The sequence below is a fragment of the Apis mellifera genome, linkage group LG3 (assembly GCF_003254395.2).
Source record: "Apis mellifera strain DH4 linkage group LG3, Amel_HAv3.1, whole genome shotgun sequence".
In the NCBI taxonomy this organism is placed as follows: domain Eukaryota; kingdom Metazoa; phylum Arthropoda; class Insecta; order Hymenoptera; family Apidae; genus Apis; species Apis mellifera.
In genome coordinates this window covers 4,030,170-4,049,956 of record NC_037640.1, presented here as the reverse complement: position 1 = coordinate 4,049,956, position 19,787 = coordinate 4,030,170, and the positions used below count along the sequence as shown (strand labels likewise).

The following is a 19,787-nucleotide window of genomic DNA, read 5'->3' as shown; positions in this document are numbered from 1 at the left end:
AGGGCTTGTTCCAAAGGCGGCTGATACAGCGACCGAGGCAAACTTTCCTTTTTATCGCGTTCAACTTTTCGTCCCGACTTTCACCGGATAGGCGACGTCCGTACGCCTCTCGAGAAACGAAGCAACTGAGCGAACATATATACACGCGCGAACAATCGTTAACCTGCGCGTCGAAATATATAAACATTGAGAGAATTGATTTGGGCGAACGGCGAAATTTGGAGGAAATTTATTACTTATTATAATTCTTTGATACTTTACGTTTCAATTTTATTTTTTATTAAATTTTCCTTTTCTTTTTTTAAGAGTTATATTTCCAAATTAAAAAATTCATATTTAATTTTTACGCCTCTTAGAGAAACCATATTCCTAAATTTAAATATTTTAACTGTTATTATATTTTTTATTTGTTTATATATATTTTCTTCAATTAATTATATATTTATTCTTATCAATTTTACCTAAAAATCTTCGTAAAATCTTTCGTATTTGTAAAATATAAAATATTTTATTACATTTATCATTCATTATAATATCTTTGATACTTTACGTTTCAATTTTATTTTTTATTAAATTTTTCTTTTCTTTTTTTAAGAGTTATATTTCCAAATTAAATTATACAATTTTAATTTTTACGCCTCTTAGAGAAACCATATTCCTAAATTTAAATATTTTAACTGTTATTATATTTTTTCTTCAATTAATATATATTTATTCGATCTATTCCTATCAATTTTACCTAAAAATCTTCGTAAAATCTTTCGTATTTGTAAAATATAAAATATTTATCATTGAATATTTGATATCCGAAGCAAAGATTCATCCTCAAAGAACAAACCAAATAAATAAATAAATAATTTACTCACCGTTTCCCGTGATCGGCGCCAATGTCGACGAATGGAGATCTTAAAAAGATAAAAAAAAAAAAAAAAAGGAAAAGAAACAGAGGGGGATAAAAAGAGTTGTATACGAATTATGATCCCGCGGATGGATGGGATTGGTACTCACGGGTGCAATTGTAGGCAACAGGGCAGCAAGAGTGCGGGGCGTAGAGCGGGGTGCATCCTGGCAGGGGCAGGAGACACTTCGGCCTGATGCATCTTCTCGCGCCGGAAATGCAGTAGCAGTACTCGCATCTACGTGAGCCCATCATGGCCGAGCCTGGCCCGTATCTCACGCCTTCGTGCAGGCAACCTGATTGTTAACACGAACGACCGTCAGCCCGGTTGAATCTTTTAACTACGAGCTCGTTCTCGGACGTGGTCTGCTTTTGAAAGTTGCCTGCTTTACTTTTTTACACGCGTGTGCAAAAGGAGGGAAGAAGGAAACAAGTATCGGAGAATGCGGGGAATATCGAGAAAGTGATCGAGAAAGTGTGCTTTAAAAGAATTCGTAATATTTGTATTTGGATGTGGTGAAAGGAAAATATTACGCGTGGAAAATATATTATTTGGAGATTTTGAAACTGTTGAAATTTTGAATTATCATTTCGAAATTTTTAAGAGAGAAAAAAAAAGAAGAAGGAAAGAGAGTAGTTTCTAAAGACTTTTTTCAAGAGTTAATGATTAGAATCGGTAGTAGGAATAAGCTTGTAATAGCAAAAATTGAATCTCGCGTGGTTTAACGGACAATTATCCTAAATCACAGGCCGTTATAATAGGAACTTTGAATCATATGTTACAGAGGCGATAATTTTCAACTCGTAAACCGTAATACTAACTAAGTAGAGGGTAATAATAGTGGCTGGCAACCCTTAAATGGTGGGATCGCGCTGGCATATCGTAGATTATGATAACAACGACCAAAGTGTAAAGCATAGTTGTGCTCGCGGTCATAAAGCACAACGATCATTCTCACCCTAACGATGAATCTCGTAATAATAAAGTAGGTGTTACGTTACTTTTTCGAGGACTTCCTTATCGGATATCCTTATCGCGATATTTCAATGCGAATTTTCAATTATTACATATCCGTTGCCGCAACAACATGTCGAAACAACAATAACCGTCAATGTTGATCGTTATCTTCGAATTTCCTCTGAATACGCTCCGTCTTCACGACAATTACCTCGAAAACGAGGATTCTGGTAATCCTCATCCCCCTCATCTTGCTCCTCGTGAGCGTTAGATCTTCGTGGCGTGCTCACGGCTTCACCTGAAACAATGAATATTTGAATTATAATTTAATTCGTAAAAAAATTTTGTGCGATTGAAACATTTAAGAAAATGTTATATAATTTAATTATATACATTCACAATATTAGAAAAATAATTAACAATTTTTTAATTTTATCAATAAATTGCAACTAAATCGTTTTTTTTTTTTTTCTTTTTCCATAGTCGTACTAACGTGTCTCGCTGCAAACTAATTCCGCGCAACAGACGTTCTCTTCCGGGGAGCGGACGGTGCATCCGGTGGGTGGTGGATTTGGTAATCGTGGACAAACTCGAAGACGACATCTGAGCGCGCCCTCGTTGCACCTGCACTGCAAACAGGGCTCGGACGTGATCACAGACGTGCCCTCCTCGTATCTGCGGCCCTCGTATCTGCACCCTGCAACAGACCAACTCGTTCCAGTTAATAAATTATTCTGCGATACGCATAATATAATAAAAAATATTTTCCTTGAAATATTTTTTGAAATAAATAACCCCTTTTTGTAATAATAAGATAACTTTCCTTCCGTGATATTTTAATTAAAATTTGTGGTGTGTAATAAGAATTTTATTCGTGGAATATATAATTGCCAAATAAATTGCAACCCTTTCCCTCGTTTTCTTTTAAATGTTGAAAAATGCGAATATTCGTATATTTATTTGATGTAGTTTTTTCAAGAAAAAAAAAAAAATAAATAAAATTTTCTGAGACAAGTAATAAAAAAATACAAAAATTGGGAATGGAAGGAAAGTAAAAGTGATATTATAATTTGATGAATGAATGAACGAAATTTTATAAATTGTAAATAATATTCGATAAATAAATGAATTGTGATAAATTTCGTTTATTTAATTTTTATCAAAACCTTTCCGATTTTATCCCGTTTGGAGATATTTTAATTTCATTTAAAATGTGAAAAATAAATACGATTACATTTTACAACAGAAATTTTCAAAGTTATTAATACAATACGATATTTATAAGAGATCAAATAAAAACTTTTATCAAGAAAATGACACGAATATTTTACCTTATCGATTATTACGTACAAATAATATTTAATGTTAAAATTCGCGAACGAAAATGAGGATTATTCTCTGTCTCGAAATGGAAAAACGATCGTGTATTTTACGAATCGATATTATCAATTCGTACAGTTCGAGAAAGATAAAAAAAAAAAAAATAGAAATTCAACAAACATCGCTTTTTAAATTAAGAAGGAAATAATATATTTTTAAATTCATAATTTATTTCAGCAATATTTTCAACGGAAAAAAAAAAAAAAGCTTTGGAACAAGTTTGAAAGAAAAATTGGCCATTCGAAATGCAAAAACAATTCAAAATTCTAGATTTCCATCAACTTTTTTCTTTCTTTTTTTTTTTTTTTTTTTTTTTCCTAATCCACCGCTCCGATTCGATTTTGAATGACTCATTTTGTCGGATTTTCCACACGAATTTTCGATCGTACCGCGGCAAAATCTCGCTTTCAAAACCTATTCCACCAAGTGAATAGGATTATGTGAAATCACTGCGGAACAATTTGTAATGGAGCTGTACACGCTAGAATAACACGATCATGAAATAACCCCTGACTGGATCGCAACGATTTTTTTTTCGTTTGAAAAAAAATTGTTATCTTTGTTTGAAGCCAAAAAAAGGGGAGGAGGGGAGGAAATAGAGAAAAATAAATATATATATATATATGTGTGTGTGTGTGTGAAAATACGTGAAATGGACGTGCGATAAATTAATTTTCGAGAGATACGAGGTATATGGGGATATTTTTAGTTTAACCTAATATGCTTGAAAAGGAGGGATAATAGGATTTAAGAGCGAAGATGGAAATGAATGTTTATCACGCAAACTGTGAAATTGGCTTGTTTATGGAAGCGAGATTATCAAATGTGATTGTAAATTGATATTAATTCGATATTTATCGAGAAATAGGAGAAGGAATATAAATTAACGCCGAATGAGTTTATTTTGTTTACGCGTTTGAATGATTTAAATTACGAACAAGAAGATTTAATAACGAATACATAAACGGATATAAAGATATTACAGGTGTATAGAGTATGAATATTGGATAAAAAGGAATACGAATGAATCGGATTTAAGGGAAAATAAAATTACATTCCGTTAAAATTTAATGGATGCGTCAAGGCGTCTGACAATAATCAAATGTTTCTACTTACTCTGCTTAGAAAAGTACACACGTTAACATTTAATTCGATCCAATATTTTTCCTCTCATCTTCAAACGAGATAAAACTTTTCCTTCGATTTTCGTTCAATATTCACACATTTACGATCGATCAGAAAATTTTATTGGAATCGATAAAAAGTTAATCCTAACGTAATCGACTCCACAAAGTGTGACAGATATACTATGCTATTACTGTTACATCAATTTCCACGTTCGAACAAACAACGTGGAAGGAAGGAAGGAAGGAAAGAACAGAGTCGTATCATCGATTTTTTGCGGCCAAATAATGGAAAACCTCGCGATTCCTCCCTTACATGCGCTACGAGACCGCGAAAACAAGCGGAAAGTTGACGAAGCGACTACGAGAAGAATTAGAGTGCTATTAGTCGAAAGAACTGGTAAGACTCAAAGGGGAAAGGGCGCTTTATTGTTGACTCAGCGGGGAAAGGAAGCCAAGTTGGCTGGTGGTGGTGCAAAACCGGAAGAGGAGCCAGAGGAACGGGCGTGTCTCGTCGAGAAAGATTCTATCCTAGGGGAAGGGGAGTCAAATTTGTTGGGTGGAACTTTAACATTCCCTCCAACATTCCGATAACACGAGAAAGAAAAAAAACTACACCAATCTTAGAATTTCGTTTACTTTTTCCATTGGATCAGTGGTTCTCAATCCATAAAAACTCGAGTCGAAATTTTTAATGAATCCTTTCCTAATTTTTCCTTGCAAAAACAAATTCATCCACGACGAGTGGTAGAATTCAAATTCTCTAAAATCTCGAGTAAAGAGAAGAGTTTCGTTTCTTTCGTACAAATTTGAAAATCCTGGAGAGAAGAAAAGGAGAATCGAAATCCTCGAGTCGAGGATCGTCACCTTGGCGTCAATTAGGGGGGCGGAGCCGCCGCCACGGCGCAGCCTTGAGAGTCACTGCACCGCGATGCACGCACTGCACCGAGCGCAACGGTGCACCCGTGCACATTGGAGCGGCGTGTGTGCATACTGCAGCTATGAATGGAGCGAACTCTGCCCCCTCCTCCTCCTCCACCTCCTTTCTCTCGTTGCCTTCACGGTTTCCCTTCTGACCCTCCCGCCGTTTCGTTCAACCTTTCTCCTTCCACGAACCACGTGAACGGATCCGGCCGCGGGCTAAACAACGTTTATACACGCGTGTATAAACGTGACGTTTTCACACACGCCAACGGACCAAGGCTGCGCCCGATGACCTTTGTCTTCGATGCAAGGTGATGGTCGCTATGATGAGGCTGAGAAGACTCGTGTATCGATGCACTCCATGAAATATATTTCGATCGTTGTCCAATGGATGATAAGATAATGAAGATAAAGTTTAAGGGATATTTTTTTCTATTTGCGTTTGCTCTTGGCCTTAATCACGTGTGCCAGGAATTTTATATTATGCAGATTCTTTGTACAATTTTTGGTCCATCTGGAAAAGGATGGATGAACAATGAGAGTGGAGAAATTAGTTGGATTGGAATAAAAATTTGACAGATGTTTGTATATCTCGATTCTTAGCCAATATCGTGATATTATTTTAATTAACAATTAAAATGTTGCAATACCTATGAAACGTGAATGTATAATGAATTTTCGCAGGATGAATGTTCGAATAATGGATGGAAGACAAAGGGTAACAGGAATTTTCGTAAACCGTATGGTATCTTGTACTATTACATCCTCTAACGATCCGTTTTGGCATAAATTATACTTATCTGTAAGAATTTAATATTTTTAATCGTCATTGCGTGTGTGTGTGTGTTTGTGTCGAGACTCGAGCCATGAGAAGATTACGATTGAATAGATTACGGGATTCTTTTTCTTTTTTCCCAGACAAGATACAGGAAGTAATACTGATCGAATAACTGAACAATTATAACAGTTCTCTTCTTCTTAAATATATTCACTCCTTTCTTCTGTTTGTCTGCGCAATTATATGGAGTTCAATTTAAAAAATAAATAAATACTCTGGTATTTAAAAGAGTCTTCTTGAAACCTGCAGATTCGTCCTAGAAAAATTACTTTTTTTTATGAAAGAAAAAAAAATGTACTACTTTTGTAAAATAAAGTTCACCTTTTTTTAAACAATGCTCCCAATGCTAGACTTGATAAACCAGTCTCCTCGAAGGCAATCCTTACAGAGTCGACTCCTTTGAGAAATGCCATCAAAAGAAGAGGATATTGGTAAACTCGAGGGCAAACCTTTATTGCATTAAATTTAACAGGTGTTCCATAAGCGACGTCATTATCGAGCAATGCACCATTTACTTGTTATGCTTTACCAAAAAGCTTATTACCAAAATTTCGTCTGCATAAATATCTCTTAGAAAGAAAAATAATTGAATCAACAACCAAAAATTCAAAAAGCCCAAAAATCCATTTTGAATGATAATAACGAAAATCGAAAAAATCAGCGTTAAACATTCGCACATGAAATCTCTGAAAAATCTCTTCGAAAATTAATTACTTTTCAAATTTCCAACTTTGAAACTTTCGTCGTAAAGACGTGTATAAAATATTATTCTCCAAAAACTCCAAAAATCGATCTCGAACGAGAGGAGGGAGGGAGGGGGAGGGGGCTGGATAACGAGTATAATGGAGTAATAAAGATTCGGCGAAGAGGAAGATCGCGGAGGTGGCTCGAGAGGGCGCGTTTTTAATTAAAACATGGCGGTCGAAGATGGCCGATCGGCCGGTTATTAATCGGGCACGATCACGCGATATTTCCTCGCGATACGTCCGCCGAATTTATCGTCGCGCCACGGCTGATTTATCAGCTGGAATCCGATTTATCAGCGCGACGCAGAGATCCTCGCGATCCAGACGCGGATTGGTCAATCTGCTCGATGCACCGCGACGCCAACCCAATTTTTTCCTCTCTCTCTCTCTCTCTCTCTCTCTCTCTCTCTTTCTCTCCTCTTCGTTATTTTTTCTTTTTTTTTTTTTCGTTTCCATCCATCCCTCGTTTTTGTCTTTTAAAAGAACGCACGACTGACCCCGTGACTGACGCAGTGACGTTTCATCTCAGATTGAGAATATTCTCGATTTTGAATATTACGTGCATTTTATATAATGCATGTTTCGATATGGAATTATCTTGTATTTTCTTTGGATTGGAATCGTTGAACGAGTTGGAGGAGAATGGTTGAGCGCATTTTTTTGTTTAGATTAGAATTGTAAAAGATATTGGAAACGTGTTATTTTAGATTTCGAATAATGGCGAACAGGTTTTACATATTTAAACGAATATCTTATAAAAATATTGGAAATTTTGAATATTGAAAGGTGATGATTATTTAATTGAGAAATTTATTCTTATCATTTCTAATTAAATTTTCAATTAGATAGTTCGAGGATTATTATTAAAACTAAATATTACACTTTAATTTCCATTGTATCTTTTCGTCCTTAATATCTACTTTTTTTTACTAATAGTCAAAATTTTATCTATTGAATCAGTAATCTATAATTAAAAAGAATTGTTTGCATAAATATTTACGCGAAAGGTATTGCCATTCATCGTTTTATTTTCGTCGAGATCGAAGAAGTGGATCGTTGCTTCAATTTCCAATGAAATGTTGCGCAAGTTAAACTTCTTCGTTCTTGCTAGATTTGGCCAATCGAATCGCGGACTTCCGGTATCGCCGGAAGCTCAGCTCGCGGGACTCATCCACCATCTTTCGATTTCCGATTCGTATTAAACAAACTGGAAAACAGATATTGATTATTATTATCCTATTTTCCAACCTTTTTCGAGTTAAATTTATTCTCCATGTTTGGGATTATTATAAAAACGATACAGAAAATTGTAAAAATTAATTTCCCGTTTCAAAATATAATACGATGAATTAAAATTTTTCTTCTTCGTTGGTTAGAGAATTCTAGTCGAATATTTCTTTAGGATATTCCAAAGAAATTTTATTTTAATTTTTCCTCAATGAATCTTCCATCTTTGTTCTTTCTTTCTATTATTACATCATACATCTGAAACATGTCAAGCATACAATTACAATACACGTCTAAATTCTAGATCATGAAAATTGTCCAAAAAAAAGAGATTAAGATCATCCCTTCTTTAAAAGACACTTATGTTATTTAAAATTTTGAATTTGAATTTCATAGAGCAAATTTAATTTCAATCCTTCCACGCATCAAATGGAAAAGAAACTCTTTCCCTCTTACAAACTCGCGACACACACGGCTCGAAATCGAAAAGAGTTCAAAGGACAAAGAAAAAAAAGAATCCAAACTTTTCTCACCACGCTCTTAATATTATTCCCACACCCTTGTAATTGTTTCCACACGCGGGAAAATATTTCATCGAGGTAACGAGATGGCGGATAATTCCGACAGAAATGTTTAACCAGCCTTTCTCCCTCCCCTTGTTATTTATTAACGTTTTTAACCTCCCCCTCTCCCCCAGCTCCGCCCTCCCAGTCCGGCCAATTCGAGTTCGGAGCCCTCGAAAGTGATGTAATTTCACACCGTGATGATTTATCCGAGCGTGGGAAGGTCGGTGATTTATCGAAATTCACAATGAAAATTTTCAAGTGGGAAGCGAAAAGTGGAAAATTTAATCGATTAATGCTTTTGCCTTTGCTTCCTCCTCGAGAGATCGTTTTCATATTAACGATATTAAAAAAAAAAAAAAAAGAAAATTCGCTCGTTCTGAAGGAATGGAAGAGTGGATGGGAAAGGTATGATTTTTGAAGCAGTTTCCATCACTGTAATTTAATCAGGAAATATATTGAATATCTCGTATCTTACTCAAGAGTGTGATATTTATAAACTAAGATTCGTGGTGTGAAACTCGACAAAAAAAGAATTTAATTTAAATATTGTCGTTGTAAGATAATTTTTTGACTATAATTATGTATAAGAAAAATCCATATTGAAAATGATGCTGCTTCTAAACTAAATTCTAACATATTTTAATGCTATTAAAATTGGTGAGTTTATCCTCGTTAATAATATAAAACAAACGTTTTATACGCAAATTGTAAAGAAATTATCATTATCGAGTATGATAAATTAAATTAAATAACAATTACGTGTATGAACTTTAACATGGAATTCTCTTATTACAATGAAATTCGAATGGTCGAGCTGGGGTTTCCATTCTCCGTTCTAGAGAATATCAAATATAAAGTATCTATATAGATTATCTTGTTATCTTTCAAATCTGATTAATGAAATACACGTTAAAAAAAGGAACGCTTTGTCATTTTAATCTTCGAGTGCCGTTTAATAAATTCACGTTTCTTTAAAAAAAAAAAAGGAATTCCCAGAGGATTAATGGAGAACCCGAGGAATAAGTGAAATAATTTACACAAGAGATTATTCTCTTTTTATTATTATATAAAAAGAATATACATCTTCTCTCAAATGTAGTACGATTACAAACCATTTTAAAGATACTTTTTAACAATTTATTACAAGTTAATGAACAATTTTAATTTCAAAAATTGAATGGTTGGAAAAAAGAAGAATTTGAACGCGCTGTTATTCGAGTATCGATTTGAAGATCGAGATAGAAAGGATGTGATAATCTATCTACGTGTATTAATTCTGTCCTTTTTTTAACGTATTAAGATCGCTGATATTTCTATAAAAATTTCGGTAAAATATAAATTACGCGTTGCAAAATAATAGATATTAATGAAAAAAAAAAAGAAAAAAAACTAGGAAACCGGATGGAATCAAAGTGATTTTTCAAACATCGCTTGTAAACGAAAATTTCATACGTCAATAGATATTATTTGCCATTTTTTGTGCCATTTCAAAGGCGTTTGAATATTTTCCAATAGCGAGAGCAACAGGTGATCGATCTCTAATGGTCGTTTTTGAGACATAAAAATACACATCTAGGAGGAGCAAATGGAACCATCAACTGATCCCGATGGTTAAAAGAAAATACTGCCGATGCTTTCAGCTTTTGTAAACCTGTGCCCTTTTCGGACACGGAAATTTCCAAAGTTATTACGGAAATCAAAAAATACGAACAGAATTCATATAGTTGCAATATTTTTTTCGGACCTGGAAAAATATATAATTATCCTGACATTTATTCCCAATAACGAAAAAAAAAAAATAACTTTCGAATATATTTCTTGGATACTACAACAGTCTCCACGAATGGAAAATAATTATCCAAACTTTTACTCTCAAATATCTTTATGGCTACGAATAAAAGAAAAATACCGCATGAAATTCGATTGTTGAAATGCATTGTATATTTCTGCAATTATCGCAACAACCCTTTCTGAATAATATAACCAAAGGACGAAACAGGGTATTCGATATGGGTCCATAAATTAACGATGCAACGTAAGCTTTTGGAAATGCTTAGCGTTGGCTGTTGCGTGACACCGATGAAATCCAATATCGAATAATCTAATTCGATTGAAAATTTTCAATGGATCGAACTTGGTGTTCCTATAAAACCTATTTCCTAAATAATTTTACAAAAATTTATCGATATACATTTATCTACATACACGCGGAAATATAATTTTTATACAATTTTCAAGATCATCCATTTATATTAATAAAATATACCAGGTCACGGAACCAAATTTGCTTTCGCTCAAAATTTATTAAATCAATCTCAATCATTACGACAGATGCTTTATCATCGGATTTATCAATGATAAATCGACGACAAATCGGAAAGATTCGAAACGAGAAGATTCAAGTTCGATCCATTACAGTGAAAAAAATATTCCCCCTTCGATCGAAAATCGTCCCCGCAACTTTATCATCCCATTTAATATGATTATTCCGCAACATACGATATCCGTCTCTATTAACAGTCTCTATACACACAATATCGATTCTAAGCGGGCGGTAATCGCAATTACAGCTACAAAATCCGACAAACAGAGAAAGGAGGGAGGAGGTAGAGCCGCGTTAATATCGAATTACCGTGAATAATTTTCTCCCCCGGTGATATTGACATCGATACGTTGTGATCAAAGTTAATAGTTTAATCACTTCGTAGTTAGAACTCGGTGCAATATAACCCGATCGAGGTATATCCTCTGGTATCTCTGTTTTCCATTCCTCGATATTACCGTTGAATTTCATATATATATATATATATATATATATGCAGCCACGATCAGTATCTCTCTGATAACCGGTGAAAATTCCCCGTTAAAATCGTCGCGAGCGTTTATACACTTCGTTGAATTAATCGGCGGTCGAGCGTCGAATGAAGGGGGGCCCCGGGTTTTGTAAGTAAATCGGCCGCTTAGTAAAATTTATCAACATCGAGCTACGAGCATCGAAGTGTTTGGAAACGATTCGTTCGTAAGAAGAATATGTAAACAGAAAGGAGTGATCTGATTGTTGTATTATAATTCTGGGAATAGGATATTTTGGGAATGTATTGTTTGGATATATGTAGAGAGAGATAATATTGAATTCGTTCATCCTTGTTTTTTTCATCAAGAATTATTAAATTTATATCCCCTCGTTGTCCAGATAGATAAAATGATGAAAACAAATTTGAAATTATTAAAATTCAATTACGAGGAAGAATATCGTCGGCAAAGAACGCTCAACTGCTCGAGTGAAATTATATTCTCAATCCACGTTGTGGTAAATGAAACAACAACAACAACAACAACAATAATAAAAAGAATAGCTAGGAAAATATAATTGCAATTGTTTTGCGCAACAAGAATTGAAGATGAAAAAACGGACAACGGACGGTAAAATGCCGTCGATGACAGCGTGGCGTCAAAAAAAAAAGGAGGGAGGACAAGGGGAGAGGGGCGAGGAGGGCCATCAAGCTCTGGGGAAGAGGGATAAAAAAAAAAAGAAGAAAGAAAGAAAAAAAAGGGGGAATCGACACGCAGGGAGGAGCGATTCGAAAAATACGCGGCCGGGATAAAACGCGGATCGGACACTGACAAATCGGGCGTTGTTGGGGCGGCGATGAGGCGTCCTTAATCAAGCTGGATAAATACGAGACGCACGCCTCGGGGATAACGGGACCACTTCCTGTCTGGAGGAAAGGAGACGGAGGGAGAGGGACGCCGAAAATGGCACCTCCGCGACGGGCGGTCGATTAAACTTCTCGTACGACATCGCTGATGTTTCTCCATTTTTGATTTTTTTTTTTTTTTGTTTCCTCTGGAAGAATTGGAATTATCTGTTTTTTTCTTGAAATGAAAAATTGTTCTTAAATTTTTTGGGGAGGGGAGAGGTTCAATTTTTCTTGAATTTTTCTTTTTGAATGGAATAAGTTTGGATAATAATGATTATTAGAAATTGATTGAAATAATTTGTAATTTTTTTGATCTGATGAACACTTCTCGACGAAAAGTGAATATCCATTTGATCTTTGCCTGAATTATTCCATTTAACGGAATATATTTTGTTCCGACAATAACTGCAATCGAGGAAGAATTGAAAAGTGAAAAGATAGGGAATAGCGCGGGATACTTAATTCGAAATACGGTTCCCTCTTTGACGGTCGCCTTATTAATTCACATGAACAAGTTTTAATTACTCTGTATTTAATTACAAGGTAAAAGAATGGGAAAAGTGAAAAAAAATTCCCAGGGTTTAATTTCAAACCCTTTTCATTCCCAATCTTTTAATTCCATCTCAAGCGTAACTGTAATCTAGCAACTTGTAATTAGATATACCTTTCTTTCCCTGCTAATATGTAAAGGGATATTAACTTGCATGATAATATTATAAAAACTGATAATACTCTTATTCGGTAAGAATATTAGAATCGTGAATATATTTCGAGATGAAAATAATAAAAATGAGACAAGACTATGTTCTAAATTCTAGAAAGAAAAAAAAATTGGAAATTAATTTTTCTTGCTTATTAATTCCTTTTTCTTTTCTTTTCTAATTAAAATCTGGATGATGTATAAAATAGAAATGAGAACGTACGAAAATTTATTTTCACGATAGAACGTAAGTCGTTTGATCGAAGAGTACGAAAAAAAAAAAAAAGAAAGAAAGAAAATTTCGAAACGTTTCGTCCCAGATTTGAAAGGATCGAAACGTCCATTGCTATCCATGGTATAAAGATTCGTGAGATATCTCCAATTTTTTTCTTTATCCTGCCCAAGGGGGCACGAGGAACGATTGGCACGACTGAAATCGAAGCTATCCAATGTGCAAGACACTATCTACCGTCGATTTCACAAATTAAACTGATCATCTTGCGAGAAGAGAAAACCTAACCTATATTCTTTCTTCTTCGCCTTTAATCAATTTGAAATTACTTCGAGAATTGAAAATAAAAAAACTGGAACTTACGAAAAGAATTTCTCCTTGAAATATATATCTTTTATATATTTATAATTTTTTTTTAGAGAAAATAGGAAAAAGTAACAATTTTGATACGCTAAATATCCCTAGAATCCCTAGGAAATGGTAATATTCGAAAAATCTCGTCTCTTCGCCGCTTTTATTAAAATTGGAAATCGAAATGTGATTTTTGAACGAAATTCGTCGCACGAACCCTAATGGTTCGTAGCCGAGGCTACTAAAGTTTCTTAACTCGAAACTCGATTAACTCGTTCAATTTTAAATAGAACCGAAACCCATTCCCGAGATAATTGGAAATTTCACTTATCAGCCGATCCTTCGATTAATGGACGATGAAATTCTAATTCGTGGATCCATTATCGATATCACACACATATATATATTTATAGTGAAAAAGGATACAACTGTGAGAACTGCGAATGTGATCAATGAATTTTCTTCTGGATATTTTTACAATACATTCTCCCCCACACTCCTCCCCCTCCGTTTCGTATTTTAATTTCCTGAATCTCTCTCCCAGAAGACTTCTTTTTTGCAAAAGGGGAAAAAGAGGAGAAATGCAATAATAAGATCGTCGATTTTAAGAAATTAAGTAAGGACGAAGTAAGAAGAGTTGTTAAGTTAAACATTAAACGATTGATTCCTCCAACCAATTCCTTTTCACTACGCCTGATTATCGGTTATCTCCCGTTAATCGGTTATAATTATATTTTTATAATAAACGTGGAAATATAATTTATATTTCTTAATGAACCAGAGGTCTCGGTTAATAATACGATATAAACGATACAAATGAAATTCGTTATGAGAAACTCATTGCGGGAAGGAACAAGAAAGATTCATCATTTTTTATAAGATATTACGTTTGCTATGAAGAGATGGGCTATCAACTTTAATCGCGCGATTCGAGAACGCGAACAAGAAATATATATTACGAGAGAAACGAAATTCGTGAAAGATGAAAGATAATTTGAAAATAATCAAGAATGATCTTGAGAAAAAAAAAGAAAAATTTTCCAAACTATTGAAATAAAAGCTTGATCCCATTGAAAAATTTATTTCATCCGAAATATTAATTATTTCGAATTAGAAGAAATAGTTAGAATTTAAACTTAAATACGATTAAAATTCAAAGTTGGAGCAGATCGAATTGCATTTCGAGAGCATACTTCGAACGATTGCGTGGACCGCCATTTCTATTTTCGCTGAAAAAAAAAAATAAATAAAACTAAAAAAAAAAAAACCTCGAAAGCTTTGAGTAGTCCTAATCCAATAACCCAAACTACAGTGTTTCAATCGGGAAAAATTTTAAAAATATCTAACGAAACGCTAGCAAAACACAAATCAACGATATAACATATAACGCATACCCGTATCCCATTTCACTCGATCAATAAACATAGAAATTCCCTTATCCTTTCCAATCTTCTAAAAAAAAATAAATAAATAAATAAATAAAAAACTCGAAACAAAAATCATTAAAAGCTTCGATGAGACCTAGGAATAATCCTAAATCCTATCCTCGATATTTATCTTCGAAACAGAAAAAAAGGAAAATTAAGAGAAAACTCAACTCGAATTTGTTCAAACATTTTTTTCCCTCTTGGAAAAATAAATGGAAGAAGAAGGATCGATCGTAAAATCGATCCATTTTCCACCCACCAATTTGGGAATCTTCGAATCGGTTGTTGTTAATTCCGATGCCGATCTTCACGGATCGTTGCCCCGTTGTCTGAAAGCGTCGGGGAGGGTTTCGCGGTTGGAGAAGGGGGCGTGTAATTGCTGGCCGAGCGGGGATCACCGCGATTACCATAGTTTTCCCATAAACTAATACAGGGCCACGTATTACGAAATATTTTCCGCGGTTGGACACCGTGGTCACCGTGATAAGCGTGAATCTGGCTAACGAAACCACGATCGATCGATAGACACATGGGTGGAGAGATTAACACGGAGGATGGTCGAGAGTTCGATCTTCGATCGATCGGTGGATCGAGATGATAATTAATTTCTGACCATCTGAGCGAGGACGTGGAGAGGGAAAGATGAGAGATTTGGTAGGCCGGTGTCTTTCGTGAAGATGGATCGTGGTTTTTGCTGCTTGGAAGTGGAACGAAGTTGAAACGAAGAGAGAAGAAAAAGTTTTTCTTCTTTTTTTTGATGAAATTAATTTTTGACGAAGAAGAAGAAGAAATATCGTTTGTAAGAGAAATATCGAGGATCGAGATTAATTGGCGATTAATCTTCGAGCGAATGGAAATTAATTAACAAGTAATTAGAGGGATTTAGAGAGTGTTTGTCCATCCTTTGAGAAGATGGATTACGGTTGGAAGGGGGGAGGGAGATAGTGTTGAGAGAGGAGAATTTGAGAAGTTGAGAAGCGATACGTGAGGGAAAAGTTTTAATGATGTTGGAAATGATACGTTGTGATAAAGGTGTGAGCAGTTTTAGATAAGGAAATTGATATAAAGGAGGATAAAAGGGGGAAAAAAATTGATCAAAGTTGATGTATAAGCTCCTCTGTGATCGGAAAGATCGATACAAAGAAGGTAAGTTAAGAAAGTGATATAAAGCGTGGTTTTTGAAAAATAAATGGGGAGGAGAGAAAGGAAAAGAGTTTTCAAAGTTCAAGTAGTTGAGATTAAAAGTGCGACGATGATGAAAAATGTTTTTCGAGATAAACTTTACTTTCGAGAAAATCCCTTCTGAGAGGAGAAGAACTGATTCGTGGTTGAAAATTCCTATCAACCACTTCCCCTCAAATTTCCCCCTTCCTTTCCAAAAATCTACGAATAAACGAGAAAATAAGAAGAAACATTCTCCGAACAAAATTTCGTAAAAAAGAAAAAATTCCGAAAGAAAAAAAATATCCCGACGAAGCAAATTCCACGCCAATGGAGCAGCACGTACGCGGCTACACCTTTCGTAGCCCATCCCACGAGTCACTTTCGAAGTTGTATATACGAGAGAGCGGCGATGAATGGACCGGAACAGGTTCTGAATCTTATGCAATGATAAACGGGCGACCCCTCGGCTCGGCCTCACTCGCACACCTGGGCCCGTGGGGCCCCTCTCGAGGGAAAAGGTGTACGCGTGTCGAGGCTAACGCTCGATGGGTCCTCCTCCGAACGGCGAGCCAACATCCATCGTGAATTGATCGATCAAATAATCGTTTCTGGGAATCCGGCCGGGAATTCTTCACCGCCCGCGCTATTTTTTAATCCTCCCCTCCACTTCCGATCGCAGGAAAAGAAAAATTCTTTGTTCCTAATCGTTCGAGCATAATTTTTGAATTTTGAATTCGTCGATTTTTTTCGTCGAAGGGAATTAATGGAATGCGAATAATTTTTCTTTTTATCATTCCGAGAAATGATATATTTGAAATAAATTATTGGTGAATTTTCGCGCGGATGATTCGTGTTTTAAATTTAATCGAATATTAAATATTAAAATGTATTATTTTTAAAATTTTTGAGACACAGCGCAATCGGCTAATAATTGGGAAATATTGAATAATTAAATATCTCTCGACGAGTGATATATTCGAACGATAATGTATGAATACAATTTAATTTATTTGCATATTTAACTATCGATTATTAATAGCATCCTCTAATTCGATCTTCATCACGAGCATCATGATTGTTGGCCAAGTATAAATTGATACGTTGATAATATGATTTTGATAATACGATGATTGACATTTGAATATACGAAACGCAATGCAATATAATGAATCGTAACAATCGAATATAAGAATCTTTCTTTTCTTCGCGATTATTATTACGACGTAGTCCAAAAGAATATAAAATACGACACCAATATTAATATAAAAATACACAATATATCAACCCTCCTCCTCTCTGGATACGAAAAAAGAAATCGTCAATCTGAGACGAGAAATGCATCTGAAAAATTAATCGAAACGATTGAAAAATCCCCTCTCGTCTCGAGCAAACCGCTCGAAAGCCAAAAGACGCGAAAAAAAAAGAGGAAGGAGAGAGAAGAATATAAAAAAATGAGATAAAAACCAGACACCAGTCCAATATATATATATATATGCGGCGCAACAAAAAGATCCGCGATAATCCCATCGACGAGCGTTTGGACGGAACATTTGACGGGCGAGGCAGTTACCTGTTAAAGGTATAACGCTTTCCACGATGGGGGGGGGAAAAAAAAAAAAAAAAAGGCGGTGGAAACCGGGCGGAAACAAAATGCGTCCTCCTCCGTATCAATGGGCGGAAGCTGTGGAGCCGGGAGCATCGACGCGCTTCCCTACCCTGGCCCGCCACTGTCAATAAAGCTTCGCCCAATATTTTCATCTTTGCGCCACGCCGCTACGTGTCACTGTCGTCTCGCTGTCCAACGCGATATATATCTTTATCACCGATTTTTACGACGCGTTCGTCGAGCGGAAACGTGTTCGTTTATTAAAAAAAAAAGAGAGAGAGAGAGAGAGAGAAAAGGGAGGAAGCGACGGACAGAAAACATGCATTAATTTTAGCGAACCTGATGGTACCGATATATCGGCTTTCCTCGAGGCGAGGCGAATAATTATTTCCTCGAATTTATTCCGCGATATTTCTTTCCAAATTTCTGATTCCGAATTATTGGAAAAAAGAGAAGTGTCGATGAGTGGTAAGATTCCTATTTTCTATTCTTCTTTCAGGGATAAAAGGGTGCAGTTTTTCATCCGTCGAGTTGGATATTGTTCGATATTATCCGGAAACGTGCGACTACCAAAATTTCGAACGGGACGTGACCGGTCGCAGCTACCTTCGGCCCTCTCCCTCCTTTGCTAGACAGTTGACTGATTTGTAAACTGAATAATTCATGACGCGAATAATTAGGCGTTTTATGCCTGCCCCGGCCGCTAAAGCGATTCAATTCGCGTTTGGTTATCGTTTCCCTTCGAGAGGAATGTGTGTATCAGGGTCGATGAACCTTTGGATAAATGGAAGAGCGGAAAGTTTTTGAATAGAAACAAGTTCGAAACGAAAGAGAGACGGTCGAATTTTTGATAATTGAGAGAAAGTAAGAAATAATAAGTATTTTTACCGCGTTGAGGATCGAAAAAGAAGAAATTTTTACCGAGTAATCAAAAATCGAAAACGAGTTAAAATAATTCGTGTGAATAATCTGTGGAAGGAATCAAGCTCAACGAGAAATGTGTAGTTCGACTATTCAATTACCTTCTCGATACTACACGATATTACGTGCAGTACCGAGGCTAACCCATTACCCTCTCCACGCAAACCCTCTCCTTTAACAACCGAACTTTTCAATCCGCCCAATCCTCCGATCTCTCCCCCCCCCGATAATATCGGCCTTCTAACAATCTCAAACTTAACGTGCAATTAAATCCACCTTAAAACGAGGAGCAAGAACCGTGGCGGGGAAGGAGAAGAGGAGAGGGGGGGAAAAAAGGAAAGAAAGAGAGAAAGGGAGAAAGATGGAAAAGGAGGGAAATAAATATCGGAAGAAAACGTAGAAAAATAAAACTCCGCCCCAAACTTACAAATTACAGATGTACATCGAAGAAACTTTAAACTTGGCCGAACAGTTTCGATTGGCCATCGTTCTTTTTTTTTTTTTTTTTTTTACCTTGTCCATCCACGCCTGTGCAAGTATATACGTGTGTGCAGAGGAGGAGGAGGAGGAGGAGGAGGAAGGTTGGGTCGAACGAAGTTGGAACGGAAGGAACTTTGGCCTCGCGAGTCCCATCCAGCAACCCGAAAATTATGGCCACCTTCCATTGTGGTAATTCAAAAGATGGTGGTGATTTGTTGTTGAAGAGAAATCGTTGCGCTCGAACTTAATTTACAGCGTGGTGTTGTGTACCCGGTGCCGGCAGGAATTAAAGCGTCCAGCACGAAACCGTGATGGCTTCGAAGGGAGGGGAAGTTGGAACAAAGCTTGGAACGAGCCGGAAATGTCTTTTTTTTTCGTGAATCATTTATCCTTTAATTATTAATTTATCATTCTTTCGATTAGGTGTGAATGTTAATTTTTCTTTTTTTTATTCGGCATCTTCTATCTTTTTTTTGATTCTTGTTCGAAGTTTTCTCTACTCAAATAATTCTCTTTAGTATTAAATACTCTACTGGCATATTCT

General features: G+C 35.7%; 1 protein-coding gene across 2 annotated transcripts in view; it reads right to left on the bottom strand.

Moving 5' to 3' along the window:
• The window catches only part of LOC102656822, a 46,893-nt gene that overhangs the window by 11,495 nt on the left and 15,611 nt on the right, over positions 1-19,787 (bottom strand). For both annotated transcript variants that reach the window (XM_026439606.1, XM_006559731.3), the window contains exons 6-9: positions 2,350-2,553; positions 2,068-2,154; positions 1,009-1,194; positions 867-905 (exon numbers count right to left, since the gene is read on the bottom strand). In XM_026439606.1, coding sequence (XP_026295391.1) covers positions 867-905; positions 1,009-1,194; positions 2,068-2,154; positions 2,350-2,553 — 516 coding nt within the window. The remainder of the gene's footprint in view (positions 1-866; positions 906-1,008; positions 1,195-2,067; positions 2,155-2,349; positions 2,554-19,787) is intronic.